Here is a 13,640-nt window from a genome sequence, read left to right on the forward strand (position 1 = left end):
ATCTGTGAAACTCAGTTGTTTCTCACATCACCCTACCACCCAAGTGCTGGTTTTCTGTTCCCTGCCCTAGTCATACTCAAAAATGCTCCTCTGGAGTTTTTTGTGGGTTCTACCTCACGAAAATCTATTTATAGACTTGGTTAAGGTTGTTTCTAAGGGAAACATGGAAGAACTTAAGAAAGTTCCTGGCTTCTTTTGACCATCTTGGCTCTACACTTTTCAGTCATGACATATTTTAAATAATGCCATGCATATAATATGCCTTTAGTAAATAGTGCAATTAATATTTAGATAAATATATATGAAGTTACAATAAACCCATCTAAAGATGAATGTATGGTTCCAAAAAAGAAGTCTGTGTGTATCCATATGTAGAAATCAGTTTAATCCCATGTAGATACATATATTTATAAGTGGCCAGATGTTCCTTTCTTATAGAAGAACTTCTTACTCAACTGCCTTGAATCAAGAAGCATAAACATAACGACAATCCAATTGGTCCTCTTCATTTCAAAGCCATCTAAGATAAATATTCACAACTCTGAATGTTCACAAATACTTCCAAACATAATAGTTCTCAACTCTTTTTGTTCTCGAAAATCATTTTCAATGACAATTAACAAAAACTATTGTCAACCGCAGGATAATTTAACATAGTACTCATAATATTTTTTAGACTTATTTAATGATTAAGGTTCCATTAAAGTATTTTAATCACTAAATCCTTGGACTATTGTAAACTAAAAAATGGAAATCACTGAATGTAGTTTGTTCTATTCAGTTCAGGTAATCCACTAACTACATATTTATAATAAAAGAAATGTTTTTATTTTCCTTTAACAAAATTTACTTTCAACTAAGATTGATTTTTTCTTCCTCTCAACTTCTTTCTCCTAATCCCACGAAAAGAATAAAACTTTTGTAACAGATAGGAAGTCAAGTAAAACAAATTCCTACACTGGTCATTTCCAGAAATTCTGTTATTCTACATCATAAAAGAATCACTTCTCTTTTAGGAGGTGGATTGTGGGGCTGTAACATAAACGGTTGAAACTCAGTTTTGAAATACTACTTAGTGAAATTCTCTGTCCTTATGCAGTTTTCCTCATGGTCCAGTTTCTCATATTTATTAAAGTAAGACCTGTTTGCATTTCTATTTTCAAGTCTACTCATGCTTTAATATCTATGATCTTTTACCTTCCTCCTTTTGCCTTCATTAATGTCTATATATAAATGATTATGTTTTAATAGTTGCACATGTATTTGAATTTTTAAATTTTTTAATATCTTGTTACTGGACTACAAACCTAGGACATAACTTTCTTATGATGACATTATTAAAAACATTTTGTTTAGTTTAATGAATATTGTCCTTCATGGTATAAATAGAAACAGAATTATAATAAAGATTTTCATTTCATTTGTCTTTCCTATTGTGAACATTAACTTCTTTCATTTATATGTAAACTAGCTTAGCTGAATTTTTTAATGTTTATACCTAATAATTTAAGCATATCCACACACACACACACACACACACACACACACACACACACACACACACAAACATATACTCCTTTTCACTCTCTAGGTTCATTTAGAACAAGAGTGGATATAGGCTTATGGAAATGCTAATACTTTTACCTAACCTTATGCCAGAAAAATTTGAATTTTCAGAATGTTACAGAGCATGCATTCTTTACTTTTAGAGAAATAGTAAATATGATTCACCATTAAATGATAGGGAACAAACCTTTTAAACACCCTTATTATATCTCTCTCCTTTTTTTTAGGAGTTATTCGGCATGTTGGAGATGCTTTAAAGGACCATGCATCAAAATCTCGAGGGAAGATATGTACTATAGGTATTGCTCCCTGGGGAATTGTAGAAAACCAGGAGGATCTGATTGGCAAAGATGTAAGTCCTTATATTACCTTCATTATAAGTAACTTTAAAAGGGGGGAAGAGTTTGAATCTTTGCAGAGTATTTTTTTAAGTAGTGAGGGTCTATTTTTTTCTACCTACTATAATAACGCTAATGCTAAAAGTCAGTGTTCCTAGATAAATTCACTTTTTCTTGTACTAAATAGTTATATCTAATTTGCTTCCTTTTTATTGTATTCATCCTTAATGAACTTTTTGGCATTTCTTCTCTTTCATCTATGTATTTGTCAAAGCATTTTGCTTCTAGTGCAACTCATAAGACTTAGAACATCTACCAGTGTTCTGAAAAAGTATAGCACCCAGGTCAGGCTGGGTTCTCTTCCAGGGAAATGGTCTACTTGTATAGTATTAACATGAAAAGATAAATTCTGCAGTCCTGAGCAAACACTTATAGATTCCATCAAAACCTTTGCCTTAGAAACAGATATTTGATTCATATTATATTGAAGAACTTTTTATCTAGAATGGTTAAGAGCAGGAATTGGAAGTCTGTTTTTTCTAATTAAATAGTCTGCTTGGGGGTAGCTAGGTGGTGCAGTGGATAGAACACCAGCCCTGGAGACAGGAGGTCCTGAGTTCAAATCCAGACTCAGTTACTTAATAATTATCTGTATGAGTTTGGGCAAGTCATTAAAACCATTGCCTTGCAAAAACACCCACCTAAAATTTTAAAAAGTAAAAGAAAAGAATTATTCTGGTTAACTAAGTTGACATATGCTTTATGAATTGGAAATCAGCACATAAAAAGGTTGATTTTCTTAAAGACATATATCACTAAAAAATACCCTCAAGCACTATTTGCACATAGTGGGCATTCAGTACATATTTTTAAAGTTATTGCATAGTTCTTTTTATAAGGTTCAGAAGTTGTTTCAAAGTCTTTTAGCATTTCAAGGTGATCATTATATGCATCTTTTATGATATTATGAGCTGATCTGTTTATTTCTCCCTCCTGGTTGTTATTCTGTTTTAATTTCTGAAATAGGAAATAACTTTCTGAATCAATAAACAAGCACAAACTATCAGTTTGATGTGTTTCATTTAGCTGTGAAAGGAAAGAAGGTACAAAGTAAAGACAAAACAGAGGGTTTTATAAGGTTTTTCTTATTCTATCTTTGGCTTAAAGACTGAGATTCATCCAAAATTTCATTGACTTTGAATAGCTACTCCTTATAAATTTGTGAGACTTTTGTAAGAACCTTTGAATTTTAATTGTTTTGATTAGAAAATCCATTCCTTGCCCTTATGCACTTTTATCCCATACTACTGTTAACTTAATTGGAATTTTAACAGCAAAATAAATATTGGGGGCAGCTAGGTGGTGCAATGGATAAGCACCAGCCCTGGAGTCAGGAGTAACTGGGTTCAAATCTGATCTCAGACACTTAATAATTACCTAGCTGTGTGGCCGTGGGCAAGCTACTAAACCCCATTTGCCTTGAAAAAAACTAAAAAATTTAATTAAATATTGTAGAATAAATTTTATATTTCCATATTACCTTGTATTCTTTGACTGTATAATTTTAGGTTATATAATACAATTCAATATGGAGCTGAAGAAAATAAAAACTCAAAGTTTTAACATTTCTAATTAAATGATAAACTGTCAATCAAGTCCCAAACATCTCTATTTGAAAATATTTGGACAATTAACTGTAACTTTTTAAAATAAATTATCTGTTTCTTGACCTTACATGTAATTATCCTTGGAGACTAAATTTAAGGTTCCTGCAACAGAAAACAAAATTGAACAAGTGTATTATTGATCTTTTTCTGTTTAGAATTTACTTCCAAAAAGTAAAAGATCATGCTTAACTTTTGATATTTCTCTATTCAAAAGTGTTATTTGAGTTTGACTCCCATATTGGAGAGTCAAGGATGCTCATCAACTGCAATCAGTTTCATTAATATTCACTTAACATCTATTAATCAAGTCCATCCTATTCCATAAATGAATTGCTTTAGATTGTCAAGTTTAAAGAGAAGCTATTTCCTGAATTTGCCAACTGTTCTTCCTTGAATTGATCTGGACAACCTTCTTTAAGCATAGTAGATTACCACTCAAATTTAATATGAATTCAGTCATCCAGTAAATATTTGTTAGATGCCTATTAGCCTATGTGCTAAACAATCAATAAATTCTGCAAATACCAAGACAAAAGAAAACAGTCCCTTTCCTCAAGCAGTTTATATTCTATTGTGTAAAAACTGAAAAACACAAAGAAAAATAACAAAATATATACAAAATAGTTTCTGCAGTAGAATTTTGAGAGTATTGAGAGCTACTGAATAGTAGAGGTTTCTTGAAGAAAGCGGCATTTCATTTGCTAGTACTGGGAGGTAGTTCTTGCTACACCCCTTTCTTAAGGTTCAAAATTCAGCAAATTCAACAAAAGGAATTATGAATAACAGTACTGTATTTCCTCATATATAAGACACACTCATGTATAAGATGCACCTTAATTTGGGGGATCAAAATTAAAAAAATGTATTACTTTAAGATATTGAACTTGTCATCATGAAATTCAAGGACCTTCTATTCATAACTTTCAGGCATCTTTTGTGCAAGCCTTAGTCCATTCCACTTCATGAATCTGAAGCACCAATTGTGTCCTCCTTTGAAATCAGTCCCTTCTTTTTCAACAGTAATTCTTCTTGCCTCCTGCTGAACTATCTTTTTGGACACAGGAATTCCAATGGCCCTTTGCTCTTCAATCCATCTCTTCAATTCCCTCTCTAACTCAGTCCATTTTACTGACTAGCTTCTCATGGCCTTCTTCAGTAGGTTTTAGTAGATTTTCTTCTTCCCATAGCTAGTCTCAGATTATTTTCTTATTTGGAGGAGGACCAAACTGACCTGGAACTAAACTGGAATTCAGCACTGTTAGAAAATCTTTTCTGAGCCATTTTTGGGCAGAATGTGGCAAAATGTAACCTAATATAATGCTAACAAATGTGCACAATAAGCACATTTAACAATGAGCACAAAGATAAAAAGCTGAAAAAGCAGGAAATGCAAGTAAAAAATATCTACAACCATTGAATAAGATGCTCCTAGCTTTTAAACCCCAACTTTTTCCAAAAAGGGTCTGTTTTATACATGGGGTAGTACAGCAAGTAAGATTTTTATAGTGCTTTAAGATAGGCAAAGCATTTAGCAATAACAATAACTTTAGTTACTATTATTATTCCTATTTTATAAATGAGAAAACTGAGCTTGACAGAGGCTAAGTGACTTGCCTACAGACACATAGCTAGCAACTGTCTAAGATGCAATTTTAACTGAGGTGTTTCTCACTCTTTCCATGTTCCATTTCTCCATTTCAAACTGTTGTTTCTCTTCTTGGGTTTACTTTCTTCTCTTACCTATCTCTATGTTTTCTTTCTCCTTTAAATTTCCAAATATAAGAATCATGAGAGCAATCTTATTTTTGTCTTTATCTATAATCTTTAGTCCCTAACACAGATACTGGCATATTTCTTAGGTACCTAAAGAATAATTGTTTTATTGACTGTTTGCATTTTCTCATTTTCCCCAGTTTCTTATATCATGCTATCAGGAAAGACATTGTCAAAAGTACCATTGCATATATTTGAAAAAATAAATAAATATCTGTAAAAAAGAAAGAAAGATATTGTTGAAGCACAGTCTGATTCTGATCATTTATCCTGACACAGATGGTATCCAATGTTGTTGTATGATCAGTAAAAGTCTATCACAGTGTAAATAAACATTATTAATGATCATGAAGACCTGTAAAAGAGAGTATGGCATATCAAGTTAATTATAACACTGAAGTTTTGCATTTCTCTAGAACAATCAGTTTGAGAGGCAATGGGAATAATTCTGAATTTGAGATCTTGAATTTCAATTTGGATTCTGCTACTTGCCACCTGGAGGGAGCTACTGCAACTTTCTGAATATCATTTTCCTTTTGTACAAAATAAGGAGGTTTCACTTTGGTTCCCATTAAGTAGTTTGCAAATCCCTTAGGAATTTGACAATGATCTTAGTGATTCAAACTAAAAGGTATTTAATGATACCTTAAGGAGTACATAATTAGAAAACATTATGAATAGTATATTAAAGTATCCAGAGTTCAAAATGTTTTGTTGTTATTGTTATCATTGTTATTGTTGTTGCTGCTGCAAAAGCATCTGTAGTCTGTGTGAGCTATAGTCTATCAGTCTCTCTACATCTAAATTCTATAAGATGTTGAAGAACTGAAAGGGAAAAAAGAGGTAGTAAGCTACCTAGAAGAATTTTCCATATATAGATGATACTGAATGATTTTAGTTCTTTTTTGAATAAACAGTAGACAAATCTCAAAAAGTAAATATATATGTATATATATATATGTATGTATATATATATATATATATATATATATATATATCCATAAATCACTGGGTATATATAACAGGGTTTATTTTCAAGAGCTAATTATTTGCAGCAAAACTTTAAAATAAGGAAAAAAAGCTGAAATTTATAATATTCTAATTCTTTCTTGTAGAAAAAAAGAGACAGCTAGATGGTTTTAAAAAAAAGCAACTATGTGTTGTAGTAGATAGAGTACCAGGTCTGTTATCAAGGCGTGATTCAAAAATCAGTTTCAGACACTTACTTCTGTGTAACCCTGTTCAAATCACTTAAGCTTTGTTTGCCTCAGTTTTCCTATCTATAAAATGGGGGTAATCTTAGGAACACCTCCCAGGGTTGTTACAGGAATTAAATGAGTTAGAATCTGTAAAATGCTTTGCACAGTAGGTACTTTTAATTGCCTCCTACCCTCACCCCCATTCATTTTCATTTTTAAAATATTTGTCAGTAATTAGTATTTTGTTCATTATTTTGGAAAAGGATTGAAATAATGACCCCTTAAGTCTTACCTAAAAGGTAAACAATTTCAGAAAATACTCACAAAGCATTTTGTCTTGTTCTCCTATTCCTAAGAGTTACAGGTCCTGCATTTAAATCCAGGATCTGCCATTTATATCCAGAATGTGGGACAAGCCACACATCCATTTTAGGTTACAGTTTCATCTATAAAATGAGGGGGGATAGTCTGGAGGATCAATAAGGTGACTTTCATCACCTTTATAATTTGAGGCAATCTTGGACTCCTTTAGGCATTTTAATGAAAAGTGAATAAAACATAGCTGGGTGATGTTGTGGTGTGGGGGTCATCTAATCTTTCAAGATCTCTACCAATTCTCCATCACTATTAGCTGCAGAATAATTTGTTTATCTATAATGGTAGAAGGAGTTTCCTCCCTGGGAATGAAATCACATATATAGAGTGGAGGAGAAAAGAAGAAAAGTAAATCTTTTACCTTATGTAGTTATTATAAATTATCATAACCAGACTAATATTTTAAGGGTTTTTCTATATTCATACAATGAAAATTACATGTAATAAAAGAAACCTTCCAATTTCTCTCAAAACAATAAGTGCCTACCTACCACCTTCAGAATAATCAATTTAAAGCTGGAAAAAATAATGGAGAGCATTCAACACCCTGATTTTCTAAATGATTAAGGCCCAGAGAAGTAAAGAATTTGCCCAAGCAAATGCAAGTAGAATTTGTGAGAAAACTGGTCTTCTAATTCCACATCCAGTGTATTAAGTACACTGCATCAGGGTTAAAGTAAAAGACAAGTAAATCATGTATTATTAAATATTTTAACTATTTGTTCATACTTTTAAATATTTAAAGATCTAGAATTATGCTTTTTCTAGTCAGAGAGAGTGTCCAAGTCTGAAGTATTTTAAAATAGGGTCCAGGTAAGAAAAATGTAGATTTCATTTTAAATAAGCATAATAAAAAAGTCATTATTTCTGATACCTGATGATATTTCTTATCAGAGATAGAAAATATTGTTTTGTTTCTTTGATGCTGACATTGTTATTTTGAGTTATATTCACCACTGTGTAGGTCATTTTAGAGACAATTTTTTCATGAATAGACAAAGGAATTGGCATTTATTTTTGAAAATAATCATTTTTGTTAGAATTAGAAAAGATGAGCACTGTGACTAATCTTTGTCATGAAGGAAAATGACCTTTCCCTTTTCATCTGGATTCCAAGTCAGAAGGTCTTTTCCTTCATCACTATCTACTCCCAGACAACTACAATATTTATTCTTCTCTTTTAATCATTTGATAATAAATGGGAATAGATGTCCTATTTCCCAACTAGATTATGAATTCTTTTAAGGAGAATCATGCCATTTGTAATGCTTATCACATAGGGAAAGTTTAACAACTGTTTGTATTCATTCATTCATTCATCTACACATTAGCTCTAAATTCAGAGCCTTGAAGTAATTTGAAAGATCCTTGAATGTGGTATTAGAATCATTAGAACGAACTTTAGAAACCATCAAGTTCGGTCTGTCCATAATCAAGAGTCCTTCTTAACATACCAGTAAGTGATCATTCACCTTCTACTTAAAGACCTCCAATCAGGTCAATCCATTCTTTCTTTTTTTAAGTTCTTTTTCTATATCATGTCCAAATCTCCCTCTCTATAACTTCTATCCCTTCATCCTAATTCACAATCTGTTGGGTACAGTTGTTTTGCAGTTGTGCCCACCTCTTCATGACCCCATTTGGGGTTTTCTTTGCAAAGATTCTAGACTGGTTTGTCATTTCCTTATCCAGCTTACAGCCTAAGCAACTGAAGCAAATAGGGTTAAGTGATTTATACAGGATCACATAACCAATAAGTGTCTGAGACCAGATATGAATGTATGAAGCATAGTCTTCCAGACATCAGATCCAACTCTATCCACTGCATTACCGAGCTGCCTCTACCCTTTGAGGTATCTAATCTCTCTCACACTTGCACTTCTCTCTTCAGATATATGGACACTGCTATGATGCCCTATTTCAATCTTCTTTTATCCAAGACAAACATTTCTACTTCTTTCAATTTCTCTTTACACAATGTACTCTCCAGTCTTCTAATAATAGTCACTCTCTTCTGGATACATTCAATTATTTTCTCCATGCTTAGGGTTGATGCTTTTGATTATTTTCTCATTTACCTTCAGTTTCCATTCCTTACTAACCATTTTTGTCCTATTCCTCCTATTCCAAAAATCATTCACTTCGAAAGGAAAAAACCTAAATAAACCAAGAGTTGAGCCTAATCATCAACATTGTCCCTTAAAATAATCCCAACCACTTATTAAATATCTAGATATGCTCCATGAGTGTTTATGGATGATAATGACATTCTTTCAAAACTCCTATATAAAATCATAAATATTCTATCACATCTTCAAATGGATTTGTTCAAATGGATTTTCAAATAATTATTATGCAGTAACTTGAGAAAATGAGAGAAAAAAGATGTATCTATGTTGAAAATTATTGGAATATCTCACTAATATGACAGCTATATTGCAGAAAATACATAAGGAAAGAAGGCACTGGAAATCAATTCTGGTGTTTCCTTAAAATGTATCAATAATGGTGGCTTATGGGGCAGCGAGGTGGCTCCAGAGTACTGGTCCTGGAGTTAGGAGGACCTGAGTTCAAACCTACTTCAGACACTTTGACTATCTGTGTGACCTTGGGAAAGTCACTTAACCCCATTGCCCTAAAATGAACAAACAAGCAAAATAATGGTTTATAGAAAATAGTGGCTTATGGAAGGAGTGAAAATGCAGAGACAAGCTAATTGAAAGTGTCTTTCTTTTAGTGACTCAAGAAGGCTCCTGTGGCCATTTCATCTTTTTCTCTGCATTGTAAGCTTGCTTATACCCCAAACCCTGCATATGAATAGATGAGTGCCTGAGTCTGTATGTGTGTGTGTGGGGGTGTGTGTGTGTGTGTGTGTGTGTGTGTGTGTGTGTTCCTTGGATATCCTTTTGTTAATCTGGAACAACTCTAGATACAGATCACCTTAACAGGGATGTTAGTTGGGCTCAGATTCAAGCTATATTTTAGTATTTGATTTTTCCAAACAAGCTTCCTACCCTGGAATCACTGAAGATCAGTGTTCTATACCAGGCACTAAGAGGTTAAAAACTGCTTATCCATGTTTGTATAAATATTATATGTGTATGTGTATAGGTATAGTTATGTGTTGTGGTATGTGTGTATTGTGTTATATTAGCATACATGCTAATAAACATGCATATGTGTCCCTGTACTGTGGGTGTATAATGTGTGTGAATATGATGTGTACATGTGTGCTTAATGTATAGTGTTTAAATATATATAGCCATGTATAAAGCATGTCTTTGTAGTGAGGGGGCAGCTAGGTGGCACAGTGAATAGAGCAACAGCCTTGGAGTCAGGAGTACCTGGGTTCAAATCCGACCTCAGACACTTAATAATTACCTAGCCGTGTGGCCTTGGGCAAGCCACTTAACCCCATTGCCTTGAAAAAAACAACCTAAAAAAATAATAATGCAGTGAGTGCATATGTGGGTGTTTTTGTACATATATACTGATATAAATGTGTGTTTGTGTGTGTATATATATATATATTTCATATATATACATATATTACTGCTGAAGAAGATTTAAGGGTGAAGTAAACAATCACTTATGAAACTCATAGACTAGAATTTGGGTACAACAAGTACAAATAACTATAATATAAAGTGATATACAGGGCAAAAAATATGGTCATGAAAAGCTAACCTTCAAGCCAGAAAGGCCTACATTCATGTCCTCCCTCTGAGACAGACTGACTATAGGACTCTGAGCCAGTCACTTAATTCCTCAGTGTTAGTCTCACTAAGCCCCCAGGACAGAAAAAGTTCCTACCCACCATGATAAATGGAATTTCTTCATCTAGGATTTATCTATACCAATGAAATCATAGGTCCTCTCACAAAGACACTTTAAGTATATGAGTCATCATAGAAGGAGTATTTGCCGGGGGGGGTGGTGCCGTGCAGAAGAATAAATTTCCCTGATGGAAGAGCAAGAGCAATGACATGGAAGTGGAAACTATTCTTTCATTGTTTTAACTAAGTATTTCCATTCTGGCCAAATGAACTAAAAATTCCTTCAGTACAAGGGTTAGAAATTCATTTTCTATCATTTTTCCTTCGTATCCATTACCTATGCACAAAGTAAACATTTTCAGCTTGAGCTAGTGATTGCCATTTTTGTCTTTAAATTAAAATTGCAATCGGTCTCAGTGATTCAGAATTTTAACTGGCCATGATCACCTCCTTTTGTCTTTTTAGCTTCTATACAAGTGAAATGATTATATTTGTGTTCTATTTTTATGCAAACCTTCTATAATTACAACTTTTCATAATGTTATATTTGCAGTAGAAATCTTATAGTATTAAAAACAAATCAAAATCAGCACTGGATTGTCTAATCTAAGCTGAATAGAAAAGAGGTGAGACACCAAAATGACCACACAGTTTCACAATTTGTTCTAGTAGTTGACCACCTTCATGCTGCCAAATTCACATAGAATATTACATGTTTAGCCAAACCCTTATAAGAGGCAGGCAAAACATCAATGTTATCTCTGAGAAACTACCAGTCAAGGGTCAGGATAACTTGGTGAAAAATAAACCTCAGTGGTTCTTTGAGCTAGAGCCCAGAAAGGTTCCTTCTACTTGTAGATACTTAATAAATTTGAATTAATTAATATTGAATTAAATTAAACTTTCACCATTTAAAGAATCATTGAATCATCTATCTCCATTGGATTCCTTGTGTAGCTCCTTGAGTGGCGAATATTTTTGCCTTTGTTTTTATCCCCAAATTAATCATAAATGATTAATGAATGACAGTTGGCAAACAGAATGTAACAAGGACAGAACTAACCAGTTTCTAAACATGGCATTGATCCTTAGGAGGATTAGAACAATTATACTTGAACCATAATAAGTTATGTTTATATATCATAAAGACTTATCTATTTATGATCTTAAACTTGAAAAATTGCTTTAAACTTGAAAAATTACTTTCTTCATTATCTTCTTAGGAGTCTAGCTACTGGGAATTTCTTATTATACTCATTTTTGCAGAAGAAACTAAAACCCCAAAGAGGATATGATTTGCCCTGAATCCATATCTAGGACCTGCCATCTATGACATGTTTTCTCTTTAAGTTGTAGATGGTATATTCCAAATAACACCCACATGGTTTAAAAGTTAAATCTGTCTCCAGAATATCCTCTAACTTTCACCCAAGGAATAGTCAAAAGGAATCTGGGTCAATATAATACATATATATATACATATATATATATATATATATATATATATACATATATATATATATATATATAATATGAAGTTTAATAAGATGCCATACTATTTTTATTTTTCCATATTCACTTCAGTAGTTAATATATTAGGCACATGGTAGGTTTTCCAACAATACTAACTGAATCAAGTGCCTGCAGAGGACAATGACTCTCTACCATAATAATTCACTTATTCATAGACTCAAGGTCCTTTTCTTTTTCTTTTATGTTTTCCTATTCTAAAAATTGAGGCAGCAAAGTACAGTCAAATTAGAAGACATAATAAGATTTTTTATAATTTTAATATGATTAAAGATGACTTCAGTTATTTTGATAGTTGTAAATATGGAGAAGGGATAATTTTATTCTTTTTTATAATAATAATAGAAAAAGAAGCAATAGATAGAAATGTCATGGAGACTCAATTCATCTCAAAGTAAACAAAAACTTCCTAATGATTACTTAATAATTACAGGAGGGGCGGCTAGGTGGCGCAGTGGATAGAGCACTGGCCTTGGAGTCAGGAGTACCTGAGTTCAAATCTGACCTCAGACACTTAATAATTACCTAGCTGTGTAGACTTGGACAAGCCACTTAACCCCATTGCCTTGAAAAATCTAAAAAAATAAAATAAAAATAATAATTACATGAAAATAATTTGTATAAATGAGATGAGATAATTATTGTTTTAGAACTAGAATAAACCTCAGAAGACAACTTTAGTATTTAGCTTTCATTTCACAGAAAAATCTAAGATCCAGAGAGCATAAGTGAATTGTTGTAATGAGACCTCATTAGAGTTCTTCAAACTGAGCCTGGATGACATTGTTGGACATTTTATAATGGTGATTCTTTGCCAGTATGGGTTGGATTAAATTTCCAACACTACAATTCAGCAGATCTGTGAAAGAATGCTATACTGAACTTCAAATGACTGTCATTTTGAATCCCACAAATCCACCTATTGTTATTCATTGATAAAACAAAATACTTGGACTTGGTGGCTTGAGCCACCTATAAGCATGAGCATTTTCCACTGTAAGTTAAAAATACAAATTATTTGTAGGTAAGAGAACCTCAGAAACCACCTTCATTTTAAATATGATTTAAATGACATTTTCCATCAACCATAATATAATTTCCAAAAACCATACAAAAACCATTTTGCACCTTCTTGTGTTGTTTCTTGATTATAAATTGAAAATGTTTTCACTATATCATCTTTGCACTTCAGGTCAAGAAAATTCAGTATTATCTTTATTATAACATAGTTGATGGTCAATTCTCATATAGTTAGTAATAATGCACCTCTCAGTCTCTAAAGGCTATCAACTGTGACTTCATTTTGCAAAAGCTCAGGAAAAATTATCCAGGATTCCTCTTCCCACTGTTTATTGGATTCCTATGATTATTCTCATTAAGTCTAAACCCAATGACTATACCACTGGGAATTAGAAA

The 13,640-nt window shown here is 32.6% G+C and overlaps 1 protein-coding gene across 3 annotated transcripts in view; it reads left to right on the forward strand.

Moving 5' to 3' along the window:
• TRPM3 (transient receptor potential cation channel subfamily M member 3) overlaps window positions 1–13,640 on the forward strand; it is a 385,211-nt gene that overhangs the window by 43,793 nt on the left and 327,778 nt on the right. For all 3 annotated transcript variants that reach the window (XM_074206394.1, XM_074206395.1, XM_074206392.1), the window contains exon 3: window positions 1,794–1,918. In XM_074206394.1, coding sequence (XP_074062495.1) covers window positions 1,794–1,918 — 125 coding nt within the window. The remainder of the gene's footprint in view (window positions 1–1,793; window positions 1,919–13,640) is intronic.

The sequence above is a fragment of the Macrotis lagotis genome, chromosome X (genome assembly GCF_037893015.1).
Source record: "Macrotis lagotis isolate mMagLag1 chromosome X, bilby.v1.9.chrom.fasta, whole genome shotgun sequence".
Lineage (NCBI taxonomy): Eukaryota > Metazoa > Chordata > Mammalia > Peramelemorphia > Peramelidae > Macrotis > Macrotis lagotis.